This window comes from Pleurodeles waltl, chromosome 8 (assembly GCF_031143425.1).
Source record: "Pleurodeles waltl isolate 20211129_DDA chromosome 8, aPleWal1.hap1.20221129, whole genome shotgun sequence".
NCBI lineage: Eukaryota > Metazoa > Chordata > Amphibia > Caudata > Salamandridae > Pleurodeles > Pleurodeles waltl.
Window position 1 is genome coordinate 987,184,417 of NC_090447.1, and position 21,154 is coordinate 987,205,570.

The 21,154-nt window shown below is 40.3% G+C and overlaps 1 protein-coding gene across 17 annotated transcripts in view; it reads left to right on the top strand.

Annotated features, from left to right (window-relative positions):
* The window catches only part of MYCBP2 (MYC binding protein 2), a 1,769,078-nt gene that overhangs the window by 288,478 nt on the left and 1,459,446 nt on the right, over window positions 1-21,154 (top strand). For 13 of the 17 annotated variants that reach the window (XM_069205235.1, XM_069205237.1, XM_069205244.1 and 10 more), the window contains exon 18: window positions 20,623-20,724. The exons of the other annotated variants lie outside the window; for them this stretch is intronic. In XM_069205235.1, coding sequence (XP_069061336.1) covers window positions 20,623-20,724 — 102 coding nt within the window. The remainder of the gene's footprint in view (window positions 1-20,622; window positions 20,725-21,154) is intronic. 17 annotated transcript variants of the gene reach the window in all.

A 21,154-nucleotide genomic window follows, 5' to 3' on the forward strand; every position in this document is an offset into this window, starting at 1 on the left:
GAAAGGGCACTACATACATTAGATGTCAAAAGAGCATTAATGTATTACATTGACAGAACAAAGAACATCAGAAAGACTAAACAACTCTTTATTGCATTTCAAAAACCTCATGCAGGAAACCCAATTTCAAAACAAGGTATAGCCAGATGGATAGTTAAATGCATCCAAATCTGCTACCTTAAAGCTAAACGACAGCTGCCCATTACACCAAGGGCACACTCAACCAGAAAGAAAGGTGCTACCATGGCCTTTCTAGGAAACATCCCAATGCAAGAAATATGTAAGGCAGCCACATGGTCTACGCCTCACACATTCACCAAGCACTACTGTGTAGACGTGTTATCCGCACAACAAGCCACAGTAGGTCAAGCTGTATTAAGGACATTATTTCAGACTACTTCCACTCCTACAGGCTGATCCACCGCTTTTGGGGAAATAACTGCTTACTAGTCTATTGCAGAACATGCGTATCTACAGCGACAGATGCCATCGAACTGAAAATGTCACTTACCCAGTGTACATCTGTTCGTGGCATCAGTCGCAGTAGATTCGCATGTGCCCACCCGCCTCCCCGGGAGCCTGTAGCAGTTTGGAAGTTACCTTCAATTATTTATATATGTATCATCTCAACCTTAAATAAGTGCATACTTAGTCACTCCATTGCATGGGCACTATTACTACAATTCAACTCCTACCTCACCCTCTGCGGGGAAAAACAATCGAGGATGGAGTCGACGCCCATGCGCAATGGAGACAAAAGGAGGAGTCACTCGGTCCCGTGACTCGAAAGACTTCTTCGAAGAAAAACAACTTGTAACACTCCGGCCCAACACCAGATGGCGAGCTATTGCAGAACATGCGAATCTACTGCGACTGATGCCACGAACAGATGTACACTGGGTAAGTGACATTTTCATTATACCATAGATCGGTGGGATATGTATGACTCTGATCCAATCCCACCTAACAATCCTGATTTCTATCCCTCAAGACCATCTCCACCCAAGGACACTACAACGTACAATCAGGTTATCTCCAGGGCAGCCGTAGGTCATGGGGTGCAAATGAATGCTGAACGATTAGAGGAGGATTTCCTCTTGAACACCCCATCCTCAACTCGCAAGCAGTATGTTGTGATCCAGGAACGTGATGAAGCGAAGTAAAAGCAGAAAGTAAGTTTATTCATGAATCAAATACAGGAGCCACCACAACGCGAGTTGTTGGCAACATGGCAACCGCCGATCTCTTTCCCCACGAGCTCCCCAAGCCCTCCGTTCCACATTCCACCACCCCGAGCCCTGCATTCTAAATTCCAACTACATAGTAAACATAACATAGCATCTCTCCCCTTTTTTTAAAAATAAATAACAAACATAACAAAAAAAAACAAATATCTAACTGTTAACATAAATATTGAACAATTCCTGAAAACACTCTGTTGAGAGCTCAGAGACTAAACAGCAACCATCACTCAACAGACCTCAACTTCCATGGTAAAAACTTTTCCCGGGAAGATCTACACAAACACCCTTCTGTAAAATTTGTCGCTGAATTTTGAGTACTCGACCTATGTGAATTTTGGACATGTACCTTCGAATTGCCACTTTTACACACCTCACCATAATCACGCTGACCACTAGCACTTGGAGAAAAATCCTCAGACACCTTTACAATCTTTGACATATTCCACCACCGACCATCATCAAGCATGATCGCACTTCCACACACTTTTCTTACTCTAAAAGGTTTACTGAAACTAGCACCACCTTTTTTAACAAACATGTTTTTTTTTATACGTACTAAGTCTCCAGGACAAAACACCTGCAACTTAGTGGCTTTAATCACATCGTATCTCTTCTTCATGCGTTGCTGTCCTGACTCCACATTCTCCCAACTGACACCACCTTTCATTACACTCTTTCCTTTATTTTTCAATGAACTTGCTAACCAAGAGGGAAACAAGGTGGATGTAGGTTTGCGACCTCTTAATGCTTCAAAAGGAGACACATTAGTCAAAGAATGAGGAGTGGAACGATAAACCCACAACATGGTGCTAATCGCCTCTTGGATGTCATAATTATTGTGTCTAGCCCATTTTATTCAATCCCCAACAACCCTATTCATTCTTTCGACCAAACCATTAGTTTGGGGATGATATAATGAGCTTCTCAAATGTCTAATATCAGTTTGCCGTAAGAAGAGTTCCATTTCAGAATTAACAAACTGTACCCCATTGTCAGAAATAATGGTAGTCGGGAAACCCTCGCGCATAAAAACCTCTTTAAGAAAATTGACCGCATTGGTCGCTGACGGAGCAGCACAAAAATAAACCTCTGGCCATCTGCTGTGATAATCCATGAGAACAAAGGCATAACGCAAATTATGAGGAAGAAAATTAAATGGCCCAATCAAATCAATACCAAGTTTAGACCAAGGTCTTTCCGGAACCTGAATAGGGTGTAAAGGCGGGGTACAAACTTTCAAACCCTTCTCAGCAGAATTGCAAATGACACAACCCTTAACCACAACATCTACCTCTTTATCCATAGATGGCCACCAATGACTCTCTCTTAACCTCCTTTTGGTCATAGTAGCTCCAAAATGACCTTCATGTGCTGAATTAATCAACCCAGAACGAATACCAAACGGTGGAATGCACCTCTCACCCCTCAAAATTATCTGATCTTCAATTGAGATCTCATCCGCAACCTTACAAAACGGTTGTAGCGGTAAAGGAACATTTTTCTCTTTCGGCCAACCATTAGTCACAAATTCTTTAACTTGAACTAAAATCGGATCATCCCGGACTGCTATCTCCCAATCAGTTTTGCTAAAAGTCTTGAATACTGGAAAATCCACGCTGGCAACGAAACAATCCTCTCTGTCATCCTCAGAATCAAAATCATCCAAGTCATCAATGGGTAATCTAGAGAAAAAATCAGCCCTTACATTAAATTTACCCGGTAAAAACTTAACCTCAACATTGTATTGCAACAATTTTGTAGTAAGACGAGCAATGCGCGGGTAGTATAATTAGTTTTGTCACCACTCAAAATATAAAGCAGCGGTTTGTGATCGGTCACAATCACAAACTTCCTTCCCCAAACATAACTTCTGAACTTTTCACTTGCCCAGACACACGCCAATAACTCCTTTTCAATAACAGAGTAATTCAACTCTGCCTCTCTCAGCACTCTAGAAGTATAACCGATAGTTACTTCTCCTTGTTCAGTATCTTGGACGAGAACAGCCCCCAACCCATATTTGCTGGCATCAACCATTATTTTACACGTTAACAGGGGATCGTAAGGACATAGAGCTTTAGCATTGGTCAATTCATACTTCACTAAATCAAAAGTGTCTTGACAATCTTTGTCCCAAACAAACGCAACACTATTTTTCATCATGTTAGACAAACACTTCATCATTGAGGCATAATTAGGAATAAACCTGGAATAAAACTCACATAAACCCACAAAAGAGCGCAACTCGTCCTTATTTTTAGGGGGAGAACAATTCCTAACTGCATCGACTAGACCAGGTCTTGGTTTGACACCCTCCGATGAAACAACGTGTCCCAAAAACTCAATCTTCCTTTTCCAAAATTCACACTTCTCATCTTTTACAACAACCCCACTCTCCTCAAAAACTTGTAATACTAATTTAAGTATTGCGTCGTGTTCTGTCAATTGCTTAGCAAAAATAAGTACATCATCCTGGAACACCAGGACCCCTTCAATATCCCTCAATAGTTGTGACATGATGCGCTGGAAAACTGAAGCTGCAGATGCAAGACCGAAAGGCATCCTGCGAAACTGAAAAGTACCAAAGGGAGTGTTGAAAGCAGTACAATGTCTAGAGTCTTCTTCAAGAACAACTTGGTGGTACGCTGAAGCCAAGTCAATCTTGGAAAACCATTCTGCACCATTGAGTTTACCCAACAAGTTGTTAATACTGGGCAACGGAAAGGAGTCGACCCATATTTCCTTGTTTAAACTCCTTAAGTCAACGCATAAGCACATTTCGCCACTGCGTTTGCGAGCAACCACAATGGGAGACAACCACAAACTGGACTCCACCGGTTCAATTACCCCAGCCAATTGTAATTTATCCAACTCTAATTTAAGATCCTCTCTCAAGCTGAAAGGAATTGCTCTCAATTTGTGCTTAATGGGAATGGCGTTCTGTTTGATTTTGATCCTATGTTTGAAACCCTTGATACATCCCAGTTCTTTTTTAAACACACCAGGAAATGTGTTATGCAAGATTTGCAGATTTAGACCACCACACTCTTTAACCACCATTACTTGCTCACTGGTGCCCGGTCTGAGTACCATACCAAAGAGGCCTTGGTGGAACCACCCTAATATGTTAAGACCCTTTACAGCAACATACACTTTTCCCCGGATTTTGCGCCCCTTGAACTCCAAAATATCTTCAATGAAACCTTCAAGTTCTATCCTCCTACCCTCGTAGGAGACAGGAGCTCTGTCAGGTGGAAGTAATTTCCTAGAACCCCACGTCTTCTTAAATAAGTCTGATGTCACCATGGTAATACGTGCACCAGAATCAACGAGCAAATGAAGAATCTTGCCACCCACAGCAATGTCCACATAGGGGTCAACACACTCTTCAGGATTACCTGAAACAGCCTGTTCATCCGTGACCACAACAATCATATCATGGAACTGACTTTCCAAACTTTGTTCTGATACTTCACTGGCTTCACACACACTGTTAACTTTGATATTCTTGCTCCCACTACTCTGACACACCTTAGCGAAATGACCTATGCGACCACATCTATGACACACAACACTCTTGGCTGGACAACCTTTAGAGTCTTTTGCATGGGGAAAATTCCCACATCTAAAGCAAATATTTGTTCGTTTGAAAAATTGATTGGTCACAGATTTAAGTTCTTTGCGCGCAGAGACAACATTGATATTGACTTTCTCTTCTTCCTTGCGTTGAGCTAATAGTTCTTTAAGAGATGCTTGAGCCAACTCAATACTCTTAGCTTGCTTAATCGCATCTTCAAGTGAAGGGTCCCCCATTGTAAGTAATCTTTGCTGGATGTGTTTGTCAACACAATGTCCTATCAGCTGATCCCTGACAAGTTGATCCCGAAATGTGCCAAACTGGCATTGTGCGCATAATTTACGAAGTGCACTGACAAATTCATCAATGGATTCATTTTGCAACTGGGCCCTCTTGAAAAATTTGTGTCGTAAAACAACGATGCTTGGTTGCTTATCAAATCTCAGAACCAGTTTTTTTTACTGTTTCTTGATATTCATCCAATTCTTCGCCTTCTGCAATCTCGATCTCTGGGAGATGTTTCAGAATTTCACGGCCTTCAAAACCTAGAGAGTGTAACAATAAAAACTTTTTCCTCTCAGGTCTGTAACGTGAAGCTCCAATTGCCCCTAAATAAGTCTCAAAAGCGACAAACCACTGAGACCATAACACAGGTGGTTCTCCAGGTGTTTCCAAGAATGGCGGGGGAGCAATAACAGATTGCATAATGGAAAACAAATAGACCTTTAAAGTATGAAAAACAAAACGTAGTGAATAAGAACCAGTCAATCGTACAACTTTGGTTGACTTTAGACAATGAGCAGTGAAAAGGAAACAGACAATTACTGTCTGATTCCTGTCTAACTGCACCACACCTTTTAAAGTACAAAATACAAGATAATATTAAGCCGCTACAAGTTTCATAAGGTAAGATCTTCCGTTTTTGTAAGCCTTGTATTCCTTGTTAAACTTCAACAGTAACGTGAAAATCCTCGGCAAAGAAAACAGTCCGTTGCCTAGCAATCGTTCCGCAGACGAAGGCTCTTCCACATGAGCTCCCCGGCTGCTAGGAAACACAGTAAACTTGAATCATCGGCGAATGGACGGACGCGCGCACACCCTGCTCACGCGCTCGTTGGTCGTAGTGCGGGCTCGTGCAAGTTTTGTCTCAAGGCGTAGTTATAAAACAATAAGATAATACGACCTTCGTGTCGAGCGATTGTAGAATTGAAGCTTACTGTCAGAGAAAGTCTTAAGCCTTGTAAACGGAAAACAGAAGGTACGCCGAAGGCTCGCGCAGGTTCCGCAGTGGCTCCAGCAGTACGAACCCCTCGTCGCCAAAATTATGTTGTGATCCAGGAACGTGATGAAGCGAAGTAAAAGCAGAAAGTAAGTTTATTCATGAATCAAATACAGGAGCCACCACAACGCGAGTTGTTGGCATCATGCCAACCGCCGATCTCTTTCCCCACGAGCTCCCCAAGCCCTCCGTTCCACATTCCACCACCCCGAGCCCTGCATTCTAAATTCCAACTACATAGTAAACATAACACAGTACTAGTGTTTACCAATGCTCCCTGGTATGCTCGAATATGCAGATGATATTTTGAAAGAGCCTGTTAAAGCTAGAGTTTTAACACCCAGAATTGCTAAAAAGAAAATATAAGCCTGCACCAATACACCCAATTTATATTTTTCAGCAGTTACAACCAGACTCCATTGTAGTCAGTGCAGCCAGGAAGCATGTGAACAGCCAGTCCTCTGGGGATACTCCTCCCCCCTGACAAAGCCGCAAATTTGATGCGACAGGTAAAAGGGTAGCAACACAAGCAGCCAATCAATGGCATATTGCTAATTCCCAAGCCCTTTTAGCTAGGTACGACAGGGCACATTGGGATGAGATGCAAGAATTCTTGCAATATCTCCCCAGAGAACATAAAAAAAGAGCACATCAAATAGTGGAGGAAGGGCAAGCTATCAAAAACAATCAGATTAGGTCTGCTTTAGATGCAGCTGATACTGCAGCTAGAGGAATAAATACCAGCATTACCATCAGGTGACATGCTTGGTTAAGGTCCTCAGGTTTTAAACCTGAGATACAGCAGGCAGTCCTTAATATGCCGTTCAATATACAGCTTTTTGGACCAGAGGTGGACACAACCATTGATAAACTCAAAAAGGACTCAAACAGGAAAGGCCATGGGAGCCCTTTATACTACACTATTTTGGGGCACCTTTCGTAAACCTCAATTTAGAAAAGGATTTAAATCACAAGCTACAGAGGCTACCACGTCCAAATCAAAACAAGGACAAAAGTATTACACTAGGAGGTCTTTCAGTGGTTTTTACAGAGGACAAAATTTCAGGTCCAGAGGTAAATTCCCTGCCTCAAAGGGTGCTTCTACCTCCTCAAAACAATAACTTCCTATCCAATCCACAGCCACATACATCTCCTGTGGGAGGAAGACTGCAACATTTCTGTTCTCAATGGCAACAAATTACAACAGATCAGTGGGGGTACTGTCAATTATCCGCAATGGTTATTGCCTAGAACTCATCTCTACTCAATCAAAATTCCACGCTGTTTTCACAGGCTCTCTCTCGAACACACTGCTCTGCTGAAACAAGAGGTTCAATCTCTACTTCTAAAGAGGCAAAATAAATAGTCCCTATCAGTCAGCAATGGACAGGAGTATATTCTCTATACTTCCTCATGCCAAAGAAGGATGGTACTCTCAGATCTATTCTCGATCTCAGGCCTCTAAATCAGTATATCATGTCAGAGCATTTTCACATAATCACTCTACAGGATGTCATTCCCTTGTTACAAAAACAAGATTACATGGCAGCGTTGGACCTAAAGGACGCTTAATTCCACATTCCTATTCACCCAGCTCACCGCAAGTACTTAAGGTTTGTAATAGCAGGCAAGCACTATCAATTCAAAGTACTACCCTTAGGGGTAACAACAGCACCAAGAGTCATTACAAAATGTCTAGGTGTAGTCGCAGCATACCTCAGAAGACACATGTATTCCCTTATCTAGACGACTGGTTGATAAAAGCCAGCACCATTCTAAACTGTCTACAGCACATGCAATACACAATACAAACCCTACACAAATTAGGGTTCACAATCAATTACCAGAAATCTCACCTTCAGCCAGCACAAATTCAAATTTATCTAGGAGCCATTCTGAACACTCAGTCAGCATTAGCCTACCCAAATCCACAATAAATACAAGTGTTTCACACTCATTTCCCAATTGCAGGTCAATCAAACTTACACAGTAAGGTTTGTCATGAGGCTATTAGGAATGATGGCATCATGCATAGCAGTAGTGCCAAATGCACGTCTAAACATGAGACCACTGCAACATTTTCTCTCGCAACAATGGTCTGAGGCACAGGGTCAACTTCAGGATCTAGTGTTGTTGGACTGCCAAACTTACAAATCTCTTCCATGGTGGAATCACACCAACTTATCAAAAGGGCGGGCATTTCAGGACCCTGTGCCACAACCCACAATCACAACAGATGCATCAATGACAGGTTGGGGAGCCCATCTCAACAATCTTACAATACGGTGGGAATAGGACTCAGTCCAGCAAACTTATCACATAAACCACTTGGAATTGCTGGCAGTGTTTTTAGCCATCAAAGCATTCCAACCACAGATCATACCCAAAACATTCTTAATAAGGACAGACAATATAACAACAATGTATTATCTGCAAAAACAGGGGGGGGAAGGACACACTCATCCCACTTGTCCCTTCTAGGACAAACAATTTAGAAATGGGCAATTCACAATCACATTCACCTGCTAGAAGAATACAATCCCAGGGACACACAACCAGCTACCGGACCTCTGATGCAGGACACAGCAACAAATACACAAATGGGAGCTTCACACACAATTAATTCAATATTACTTTCAGATGTGGGGAACACCAAACATAGACCTTTTCGCAACAAGCGAAAACGCAAAATGCCAAAACTTAGCGTCCAGATACCCACACCCTCAATTCAAGGGCAATGCTCTATGGATCAATTAGTCAGGGATATTTGCTTACGCTTTTCCACCTCTCCCATTAATTCTGTTTCTAGTCAACAAGATGCGTCACACTTCCCTCACTATGATACTCATAGCTCCCACGTGGGCACGTCAACACTGGTACACAACACTATTGTATCTGTCAGTAGTAACACATCACATGCTCCCAAACAGACCAGACCTAATGACTCAATACAAGGGTCAGATCAGGCATCCCAATCCCAGTATGATCAACCTGCCAATTTGGCTCCTGTGGTCATAAAAATTATATTCCTACAGCTTCCATCAGAATGTATGGACGTTCTAAAACAAACACGTAAACCTACAACCAGGCAGTGCTGCGCAAATAGATGCAAATGTTTTGTATATTACTGCCAACCTAAAATCATTGAGCCACTTAAGGCATCAGTACATGATATTGTATGTTATTTGCTTCATTTACAGAAATCACATCTTTCATATTCATCAATTAAAATTCATTTAACAGCAATATCAGCCTACCTCCAAAACAAACAACATACCTCACTGTTTAGAATTCCTGCCATAAAAGCTTTAATGGAAGTGCTTAAAAGAGTTATTCCACCTACAGCTCCACCAGCTCCTACCTGGAACCTTAACATTGTGCTCCCAAGACTTAAAGGACTACCATTTGAACCCATGCATTCTTGCGCTCTTCAATTTCTCTCATGGAAGGTTGCTTTCCTAGTAGCACTCACTTCCTTAAGAAGAGTAAGTGAAATTAAAGCATTCACTTTAGAAGAACCCTTCTTCCAAGTATACAAACACAAAATAGTACTTAGGACAAATACAAACTTTTTAACCAAAGTGGTTTCACCATTTCACACTAAACAGTCAGTGGAATTGCCAGTCTTCTTTCCACAGCCAGATTCAGTTGCAGAAAGAGCTCTCCACACTTTTGATCTAAAAAGTGCTCTCATGTTGCATATTGCAGACCAAACAAAAGACTTTAGAAAATCTAAACAACTTTTTGTCGCTTTCCAACAACCTCATAAAGGTAATCCTATTTCCAAGTAAGGATTAGCTAGATGGATAGTAAAGTGTATTCAGACTTGCTATTTTAAAGCTAAAATGCAACTATTAGTAACTCCTAAAGCATATTCCACTGGAAAGAAAGGTGCTTCAATGGCATTCTTTGGAAATATACCAATGGCAGACATATGTAAAGCAGCCACATGGTTCACACAACACACATTTACTAAACACTACTGTATAGATGGGTTATCGCGACAACAAGCAAATGTTGGTCAAGCAGTGCTTAGAACACTATTTCAAACTTCTTCAATTCCTACAGGCTAGCCACCGTTTACTTGGGAGAAGAACTGCTTTTAAGTCTATGCACAGCATTTGTATCTGCAGCTACGCTTGCCATAGAACGGAAAATGTCACTTACCCAGTGTACATCTGTTTGTGGCATGTAGTGCTGCAGATTCACATGCATCCTCCCTCCTCCTCGGAAGCCTGTAGCTGTTGTAGTACTTTATCATGTAAATATGTATATTCATTACAAGGACATCTTCACTTTCTATATATATTTGTACATACATAATTCTTCACTCCTTACTTCACCCTCCTGTGGGAAAACAATCTAACAAAGGATTCTATGCCCATGCGCACTATCACCGAGAGGAGTCACTAGATCCTGTGACTCGAAAAAAGCTTCTTCGAAGAAAAACAACTTGTAACACTCCGAGCCCAACACTAGATGGTGATATATGCACAGCATGTGAATCTGCAGCACTAAATGCCACGAACAGATGTAGACTGGGTAAGTGACATTTTCAATTATTCCTACCCACCATCCACAATTTGCGCTACTAGAATAAGTTGTACCAATACAGTAACTGCTTGCTATTCTGATTCAAGCATATGAATTTATAAATGATCCAATACTGGAGAAGAAAATGTTGCTTACCTGTAACTGCAGTTCCCCATTATTGGTATCTTTCATAGATTCATATGTGACCCACCCTCCTTCCTGAAGAGGCTCCCCTTACAGCTTGGGATTATTTATTCCCACTTGTGCTTGAAAATCTGAGAGGTTTAGCCTCTGCTGGGAGTGTTCTAGAGTGGCTGTCACCTGAATGGTTATAGTTCAAGTTTGTTCCTTTTTTTTAAAAGGGCATAGCATAATAATGGCTTTTTCATTGCCAATACAGCCTATGGTAGTGACATATACTGCTTTATTATAGTACCATGGGACTCCCACTTAGACGGGGGAAGGATTCAAACATGTGAATCTATGAAAGATACCCATACTGTAGAACTGAAGTTACAGGTAAATAACTTATTTTTTATGTCTGTTGATAACATAGAAATCTGTCTGTGGCGGTGTGGATTGTGGTGTCCCTACTGCCACGTTCCAAGAGTGTACTATGGGGGTCCGTTCAAGGATGGACAATCTGTGTCTTGTTAACATCTGAATAGCTTGTATTGATGGAGGAGAGGATGGACTTCAGTGCCTTTGTTTGCTGAGGATGATGGAAATATGTCCCAATCCCCTTAGGTTTAAGTTGGGCCCTGGAACAAGAGTGTCATATGCCGTCTGTAATTATCTCATAATTCAGTCCTAAATCCTGTATTGTCTGACTCTGGTAGTTTAGTAGCTGTTTAATCGTTAGTCACGTTGCATCTGGACTAACGCAATGCCCTTAACCTTAAACTTCCTTGATATTTGTTCTCATTTTCTGGCTATCCAGAATGCTGCCATCAAAAAAACAACAACAGAGAGGGGCAAAAGTGAGAGTTTCGGAGAAAAAACTCCTGGTCCCGTGTGCAAAGCTCCCAACAGTCAATAAATCAAATAAAAGTACACACGGTTCCAAAAATGCAAGAAGGTTTCTTTCAAAAGGGAGGTTCAGCATTCAATGGAAACCAAAGTTTTCGAAGCAAGAGCCCTCACTCACCTTCCGGTGACATGCTTCATCATAGGGCCAAGCTCCTCGTCAGGCCGGCACTGCAATGCCTGACGGGCCCCACACGGGGGCTTTTTGCCCAAGATCTTTTTGAGAAGGATGCACAACCGGTCAAAAGATAGTGAAGGATTGGTATAAGGGAGATAAAAAATGACTAGAGGTAACAAATAGTAATTTTATTTTAATGCTGATACCTCTGTCATGATTAAAAACAATATATAGGGATAAAGTAAAATAATGTCTACACTCCCCATAAAAAAACAGATAGGTATAGTTACTAAATCTCGTAGTAGAGATTAGTAAAAAGAAGAAAGTAAACACAGGATCCCCTGTGTCACTCTATATCGTCGGTCAATATGTTTCTCGCTATTTTCTAGTCAATAAATTATCTTATGCGATTCGTCAGGACCTTAGTACATACCTAATCCTTTAAACAATGGAAAATCCCATAATAAGGAAGTCAAAACCTAAAAAAAGTAGGGAAGAAAGAAACCAAAGTCAAAGCATTGCATAATTGTCAAGAGTAACGTGTTCATGATATCCTGAGATATAAAAACCCCATATATTAGTGAGGGATCCCAAAGGTGCCATGTGACAAAAAAGTATATAATAATAACAAAATGCGTGAAAGCCAACTTGGCAAAAGGTTCCACAATGCTTACCCTCCAAATACTAAAGGTAGGGCCTCGTCGGGGTGGCACCAGGCTTTGAAAATCCACTATGGTCTAAGTATACACACAAAGAACAAAACCTTGAGTTATACATTCGTTAGACAAGGAATTTGATTGTGTAACACACTGATAAAGACCATAATAGATAAGGTGGGTCATACAAAACAAAACTCCTATCGATGACAATAATTACAAGACCTATTATTGTGTCGTCGCCATATAGAACTAGATACAGAAGGCTAAATAATAAACTGAAAAAAAGTCAACACATAGTGGTGTTAAACTTGTACTTGATGATATGAGCACTATGTTGTCAAAAAGAATCCTTATGGTGTAACACGAGTACTTCAAAAAAGGGGATTTTATAAAATCACGAAAAGAATGAAAGTGCCACACAGGGCAAATATATTATCAACATATTGAAAGTAGTAGGTGGTAAATATTAACTACAGTCAACTCAAAAAACAAAGGAATGCACAAAGAATACTAGCATAAACTATTATTATAATACAAAAAAGGTTGTCAGGAGTCAGAGGGGTGCAAAAAACGAACCAACAGGGACTGGAAAAGCGCGAAATTCACAGCGCGTTCCAGTCTGTATTGAGTTGGTACCGGTCGAGTGAGCGCGTGAATGTTACCGCGCGTCTCAACTCGTTCCATTAATTGATATAGGCGAGAGAGCGCGCGGGACCATAAGCGCGTCTCAACTCGTTCATCGAGTTAATACAAGGGACACAGTGGTGTCCTTACTGTGAACCGCGGAAAAACACGAGCCGCGATAAGAAGAAGCGGCTCGTAGTTGTAATCTACACCGCATCTGGGAGCCGAATCGAAAATGTTAGAGGCTTCGCAAGAAGGCACTTACTTTGAATAAAGCCAAGCCGTCCTTGACCACCTACGCCTGCTGCTGATCCCCGGAACTCGAGGGACAGCTAGTGTGGAAATTGTTAAAAAGAGTGGGGGGGGTCAAAAATGGAGAAAGGACTCTCAGAAAGAGTAAGTGAATGCAACAGAAGAAGGACAACAGAAGAAGAATGCAACAGAAGCTGAATTCCTGGATACAAAGAACCCCAGGATTCCGTACTTTTATTGTCTCCCTAAAATCCACAAAGGTATGGCTGACACTTGGACCTATAACACTCACATGAGTTTTATTATGCAATGTGCAAGTGTGGCTCTCCAAGAAAACTTTTTTCAATTTGAAAAACGTCTCTTTCACCAGATACAGGGCACGTCCATGGGGAGTACTTTCGCGCCTAGCCTGGCCTGCCTAAATATGTTCGCCTTCGAACGACGCCACATTCTTACCCCTGATCAACCTTTCTTTTCCAATATTAGACTTTGGTGCTGGTATATAGATGATATTCTAGTGATCTGGAAAGGCAATGTAGATCAAGCAACAGCCTTTACCCAGTGGGCTAACACTCTGGACACCCATCTCCGTTTCAGTTCCACCATCTCTGATAAAGAGGTATCCTTCCTTGACCTACGAATCACACTCGGAGATGGTTATCTTAACTCTTCCGTTTTCCACAAACCCACTGATAGAAATAGTCTTACTCTACAGCAGCCATCACCCTAAGGCACTGCGAGACAACTTACCTTTTGGACAATTCCTTAGGATATGACTTAATTGTTCAGATAAGAGTGATTTCCATACTCAAGCCAATACATTATGTCGTAAACTTTGCGAACGCAACTATCCAGCATCCAACATTCGACAAGCAAAGAAGAGGGCCAGCAATATCCCTAGGGAAACACTACTGACCAACGATATTCGCATACAACAACCTAGGCTAACATGTGTGACCACATTCACCCCTCTCAGTAACCAAATTAAAGGGATTGTTCGCAGGCTCTGGCCCATCCTCACAAGTGCAGGTGCAACATTAGAACGCCCATTATTTGCCTTCAAGAGAACCCATAACATCAAAGACCTAGTAGTCCACACGAGACCTACAACACACCGGCTCCTTGATAATACCGGTCCTAGTCAATGGCTCAAGGGACACTATCCCTGTGGGGGTTGTAATGTCTGTTCCATGACTAGCAGTATCCAAGAGGTGGACTTAGGCGAACTTAAGACATGGCAATTGAGATCCCATACCAATTGCCGTACTAAAGACTGCATCTATATGATCACATGTCCGTGCGATTTGAAGTACATTGGTATGACTACCAGAATGGTGAAAATTTGAATTAACGAACACCGAAGCACTATTAGATGCAAAAGATCCTCCACAAAATTGACCAATCACTACATTGAGAAGCAACATACTCCCGATGACATTAACTGGATTGTTCTAGAAACCATCAGAGACAACAAAGACTATACAACAAGACTCTTTGAGAAATAACAGCGATGGGTCTTCAGACTTAAGACCCATATATCTGGACTTAACGACGATATTCAGTGGACTAGTTTTATCCACTGATAACTACACTTTTGTGTCTTAAGTTACCGTCTCTTTTTTTTTGTTTTTTCTGTTACAGCACTCCTCCTCAGAACAGAATCTTTCCCTTTCCCAAATACTGATTTTTTTTTTTTAGGTGATTTTATTTTTATCCGAAGGACTAGTGATGGGAACTTCCTTTGTCCACTGTAGAATATATTTGATTTCCTTTTTACAAACCCCTTCAAGATGGCCGACCCAGTCTGTTGTCCTTCTTCTGTTGCATTCACTTACTCTTTCTGAGAGTCCTTTCTCCATTTTTGACCCCCCCCCACTCTTTAACAATTTCCACACTAGCTGTCCCTCGAGTTCCGGGGATCAGCAGCAGGCGTAGGTGGTCAAGGACGGCTTGGCTTTATTCAAAGTAAGTGCCTTCTTGCGAAGCCTCTAACATTTTCGATTCGGCTCCCAGATGCGGCGTCGGTTACAACTATGAGCCGCTTCTTCTTATCGCGGCTCGTGTTTTTCCACGTTTTTCCGCGGTTCACAGTAAGGACACCACTGTGTCCCTTGTATTAACTCGATGAACGAGTTGAGACGCGCTTATGGTCCCGCGCGCTCTCTCGCCTATATCAATTAATGGAACGAGTTGAGACGAGCGGTAACATTCACGCGCTCACTCGACCGGTACCAACTCAATAGACTGGAACGCGCTGTGAATTTCGCGCTTTTCCAGTCCCTGTTGGTTCGTTTTTTGCACCCCTCTGACTCCTGACAACCTTTTTTGTATTATAATAATAGTTTATGCTAGTATTCTTTGTGCATTCCTTTGTTTTTTGAGTTGACTGTAGTTAATATTTACCGCCTACTACTTTCAATATGTTGATAATATATTTGCCCTGTGTGGCACTTTCCTTCTTTTCGTGATTTTATAAAATCCCCTTTTTTTAAGTACTTGTGTTACACCATAAGGATTCTTTTTGACAACATAGTGCTCATATCATCAAGTACAAGTTTAACACCACTATGTGTTGACTTTTTTTTCAGTTTATTATTTAGCCTTCTGTATCTAGTTCTATATGGCGACGACACAATAATAGGTCTTGTAATTATTGTCATCGATAGGAGTTTTGTTTTGTATGACCCACCTTATCTATTATGGTCTTTATCAGTGTGTTACACAATCAAATTCCTTGTCTAACGAATGTATAACTCAAGGTTTTGTTCTTTATGTGTATACTTAGACCATAGTGGATTTTCAAAGCCTGGTGCCACCCCGACGAGGCCCTACCTTTTAGTATTTGGAGGGTAAGCATTGTGGAACCTTTCGGCAAGTTGGCTTTCACACATTTTGTTAATATTATATAATTTTTTGTCACATGGCACCTTTGGGATCCCTCACTAATATATGGGGTTTTTATATCTCAGGATATCATGAACACGTTACTCTTGACAATTATGCAATGCTTTGACTTTGGTTTCTTTCTTCCCTACTTTTTTTAGGTTTTGACTTCCTTATTATGGGATTTTCCATTGTTTAAAGGATTAGGTATGTACTAAGGTCCTGACGAATCGCATAAGATAATTTATTGACTAGAAAATAGCGAGAAACATGTTGACCGACGATATAGAGTGACACAGGGGATCCTGTGTTTACTTTCTTCTTTTTACTAATCTCTACTACGAGATTTAGTAACTATACCTATCTGTTTTTTTATGGGGAAGTGTAGACATTATTTTACTTTATCCCTATATATTGTTTTTAATCATGACAGAGGTATCAGCATTAAAATAAAATTACTATTTGTTACCTCTAGTCATTTTTAATCTCCCTTATACCACTCTTTCACTATCTTTTGACCAGTTGTGCATCCTTCTCAAAAAGATCTCGGGCAAAGAGCCCCCGTGTGGGGCCCGTCAGGCATTGCAGTGCCGGCCTGACGAGGAGCTTGACCCTATGATGAAGCATGTCACCGGAAGGTGAGTGAGGGCTCTTGCTTCGAAAACTTTGGTTTCCATTGAATGCTGAACTACCCTTTTGAAAGAAACCTTCTTGCATTTTTGGAACCATGTGTACTTTATTTGGTTTATTATCCAGAATGCTGCCACCTGTTTTATTAAGGGTTCTTAGAAATGCAATTTTATGTTTCCCTTTACTGAGAGCCTTATGTTAGTTGATGATCTTGTTACTTTCTTTTTAAAACCACGTGTGTTGTGTATCATCAGCAAAATACCTATCACTTTGACCATATAAATGATTGGTTTTAACTGTCTAGACTGCCTTTTGATTCCAGAGGCCATATCACAAATTATTCCATTATAAAGAATCAGGCTGAAAATGGACATCATCTGACTTGTGGGATCTGGTCTTAAATGGCAGTAACTGAACTACTAGCAGAATGCAAATGATGACCTATAGGAATACTACACTATGTTTCTATATTTATCCCTATTTCATCTCATTTTACCTCTTGAAGCATATCTTACAAGGCACTGCCTACTAAGCTGCCAAAAAATGGTAGCTCTTTTCTGGAGGTGTATTTATGGCTCCTGCCGTTTGACTAACGATGCAGAGCCTTTGATTACGGAGCTTAATGTTGTCCTGTTTCTGAGCATCTCCCTTCACTACCTTGCAGGGTTTGTTTGCCATATATGCCCACTAGCAGTCTCATTAGCTGATATGTAAGCTTTTAGTTGCCATTGATTGGGCCTACTGTTTCATGTGCCTATGGAATGTGTTACCGAGCTAAATCTGCCCCCTCCGCCTCCTCCCCATTCTTATTTCAATTGTTCTTTCAATAGGAATCTTGTCCTCAATACTAAGGACACCCTAGACTATATATCTGCAATATCTAAAAGCTGCAACTAGAAAGTAAGCATATCTGGAATGTTATTTTGTACCGTGATCTCGTTACTGTAGCTTAGATGTAAAGCACTACTGTTCACAGTTGCCTCTTCTTTGTGGTGATGCCTACTTACCTCCATCAATATCTAGGTATGACAGGTACAATAGGAAGTGCAGTGAACATATAAATCAATTTACCATGTGGGAGTGCATGAAACATGTTACTGGGGGGGGGGGGGGGGCAAGTGAATTTTTGGTCTCCATATGCTGACTCAGAATGAAAAGAACTATGCCATTGAAGAAGCTGGACTTCCGTGATGAGGGTTCCAGGTGTGTGTTCTGGAGGATACATAATATGTCCCAATACCATGTTTCTGGTGCCTACTCAGTAAATCCAAAATGAACCTAGAATTTTCCCTCATAGTACATACTTGAGCTTCTGTGTGTGGATCTAAAGCACAGTTCTGTTTACGTTGTATTGTTCTCTTTAGTTGAATATGATCGTGCAGATTTAGGGCGTGCTAATACCATTGGGCAAAATAGCTTTCTGCAATGACTGAACAATAGAGTAAAAACATTTTAAGATTTGAGATTTTTCTAAATACATTCACTCGTCAGTAAGGTAGCCAAACCTATTTTGATGAAATACGTGGATTGGAATTACGAGAACCTTTGCCTCTGTGGTTATGTGTCCTGATGTTAACCAGCCCAAATTGAACAACCCAGTACTTCCCAAAAGTTTTTTTTTATGTGATTTGAAAATTATGAAATTTAATGATATTAAATTCTTCTGAACTTATGGTTATAGAGTGTAGATCATATTTTTTTTAGATGAAATTTGGGTGTAGCTCAATCTAAAAATGTTCTGTTATGTGAACCAGACTTATGTAAAAAAACAAATACTGCATGCCAAGATGCCTTTAGGGGCACTGATTACATTAGCAAGAAAGAAAAATAATTCTGCTTATAGGTTGTGTGGCATCTTAGTTTTATGTCTCTTCATTCTAAACAGCAGAAATGTGTTGCTAAATATTACAACTGAGTTGTGTATATCTGTAAAAGGCCATGTAGCACAGACCATGTTCCCTTTTGGTATTTGTCCACTTGTCACGTTGAGCATTCCATTTGCATCCAATAACTAAAAAAACCTTTCTGGATGAAACATTTGGTTTTTGTCATTATCCACTTTGTTCATCCCAGTCGTACGGGATAGATCAAGCCATGACCAAACAAGTTGCTTGCTTTTATGTGAGGTTTTTGAGGCTGTAGAAAAATATATAGTTTTGCTAGACGTTTTCTCCACAGCATTAAGTGTGACTGTGACCTCACCTCTTTGGCAATGGGGTCTGCAGAGAGTATACTGCAGAGAATGCCCCATACCTTACCTGGGTCATGGCTTATCTTTAATGTATTATCTAAAGATTAGGTATCTCAAGCAACCTCATTTGTTTCAAAGACCTTCTGAAGGTTTGTAACTCTTTTGGTAAAAAGTAGAAATTGTGATATACTGTGGAATAGTGTGCTTCTGTTTGTGGTTTCAGCCTTTGGACATTTATTGTTTAGTGTTTAAAATACTTTGTCTAGTGTTCCTGTTCTCCTGCTGATCCAAAAATTTAGTTTTTGGAAGTGAACAGAATATCATTGCCAATAACTGGTATTTGCTTCTACTTAGATTATAGGAAGGATGGGCAGCAACAACCACGAATACTTTTTACTAATTTATTTAAGTGTATTCCTGGCCAGGATTTTCCTAAACCTGTTTAAATGTTACTCTTTAAACTGAAGTTTGAAGTTCACATCACATTGTGGACTTATGGATTTTACAAAGTATTCACAGCAGAAGCAGACTGTTTTCGTCATGTGTCAATCTAGTTCTCTGTAATTCAAGTATCTTTGAAAGAGTTTGTGTTTAAGCAAACTATACAAATATATTTACTGCACACCACTGTTCTTCAATCACGTAAAGGTTTTTTTGGTAAAAGGATTTTGGATTAAAGAAAAGGACATATTTTATTTCAAAGTGTGAAATTCAATATGTTCTATGATAGAATTGTTTTCATCTAGACAACAGCCACACTAGTGCAACCACAGGTACCTTTCGTCAAATCATTCAGCTTGATGATATGGATTCTTCAAACTTTAATTGGATAATTACAATTGTCTAAAAATGTTATAATCTCAAGACTTTATGGACAGTAAGTGCACACTTGTGTTGCAAACAAAATTTGCTTATCTTTATATGCACGTGCCTGTTGTGAAATCTTTGCGTCGTGAGCATGGTGAGAAATAATCTTTGTAACACTTAATCAACTAGTTGAACTAAACTCTTGTGTTTTGAAGTCATCTAAACTTTGCATCGTTGGTTTTAACACACCTTTTTCATGTCAAGTCACCTCTCTGCTTATCTGGTAACTTGGTCATGAGTCCTGAATTATAATTCCTCAAATTTGTGTTTATGGTATAATTTAGTAATGACAGCTGTAAAGCATAATTAAGCAATGCTTGTATTGCAAAGTTTGCGTTCCATGACGTGTCTTGTTGATAGTTCAACTGAGCAGTTAAAGGTGCAATATTGATTTTTCTAAATGTCTACATTTGTAGTGTGCACCATTAAATCCTTAATGTGAGGTACCTCACTCTAGAGTTATTTCCTTGTATCCTAAGATATATTTTGCAGTTTTGTTACTTCATAGTTAAATTTTTTAGATCATATATCAATCTATTGATTTGGCTCTTATTGTTGACTCCCATGTTCTAATATATAATAGCAAGTGGAAATAATAAATATTGCACCTTCAAATGATTGCTAGCTTGAAATGCTAAAGCAGTTGTCCAGTCATTATCATGCTTTTTAATTATTTTTTTTTGCGCTCTGTTTCCATTTTGTGTGCTTTCCTCTGCATGTGCAAAATGTCTCTCCCGAGGCCCCATTGTATTTCCTGGTCCTAATTTTATGAAAAATCGTGAGCAGGCTCTAGCCAGACTAAGACCATCACAGCTAAAGCATAAGCGGGACAAGCACAAAGGTATTTGGTCTTCCTTACCGACTACTAGGATATAAACCTCTCCTCCTGGTCATTTTTTCCAACAACTGAATCTTTGCTTTTCAAACTTCTTCAACAGCTCCCTCTTGTCTCGACTTTCTTCTATATATTAGACTAAAGAGTAAAATTAGATCTTTTATCTCTTTTGCATGTATTTCTCCAAATTTAGTGATACAATGAAAGTGTGCAGTTTACCATTCACATCTTTCATTCTCCTTGGGTTTGGGGATTGGGAGCTGAAATGATGCATTATTGAAAGTTGTTAACATGTTTGAAAATGTTTAGTGACAATATTACAATATTTACATAGGGTGGGCTTTAAAACTTCACGATTCATTAATATATGATCGACTTATAGCTGCTGATTCCTTCCTTTGAATTATTCTCAGGTGTCATACTGGATCTTAAATTC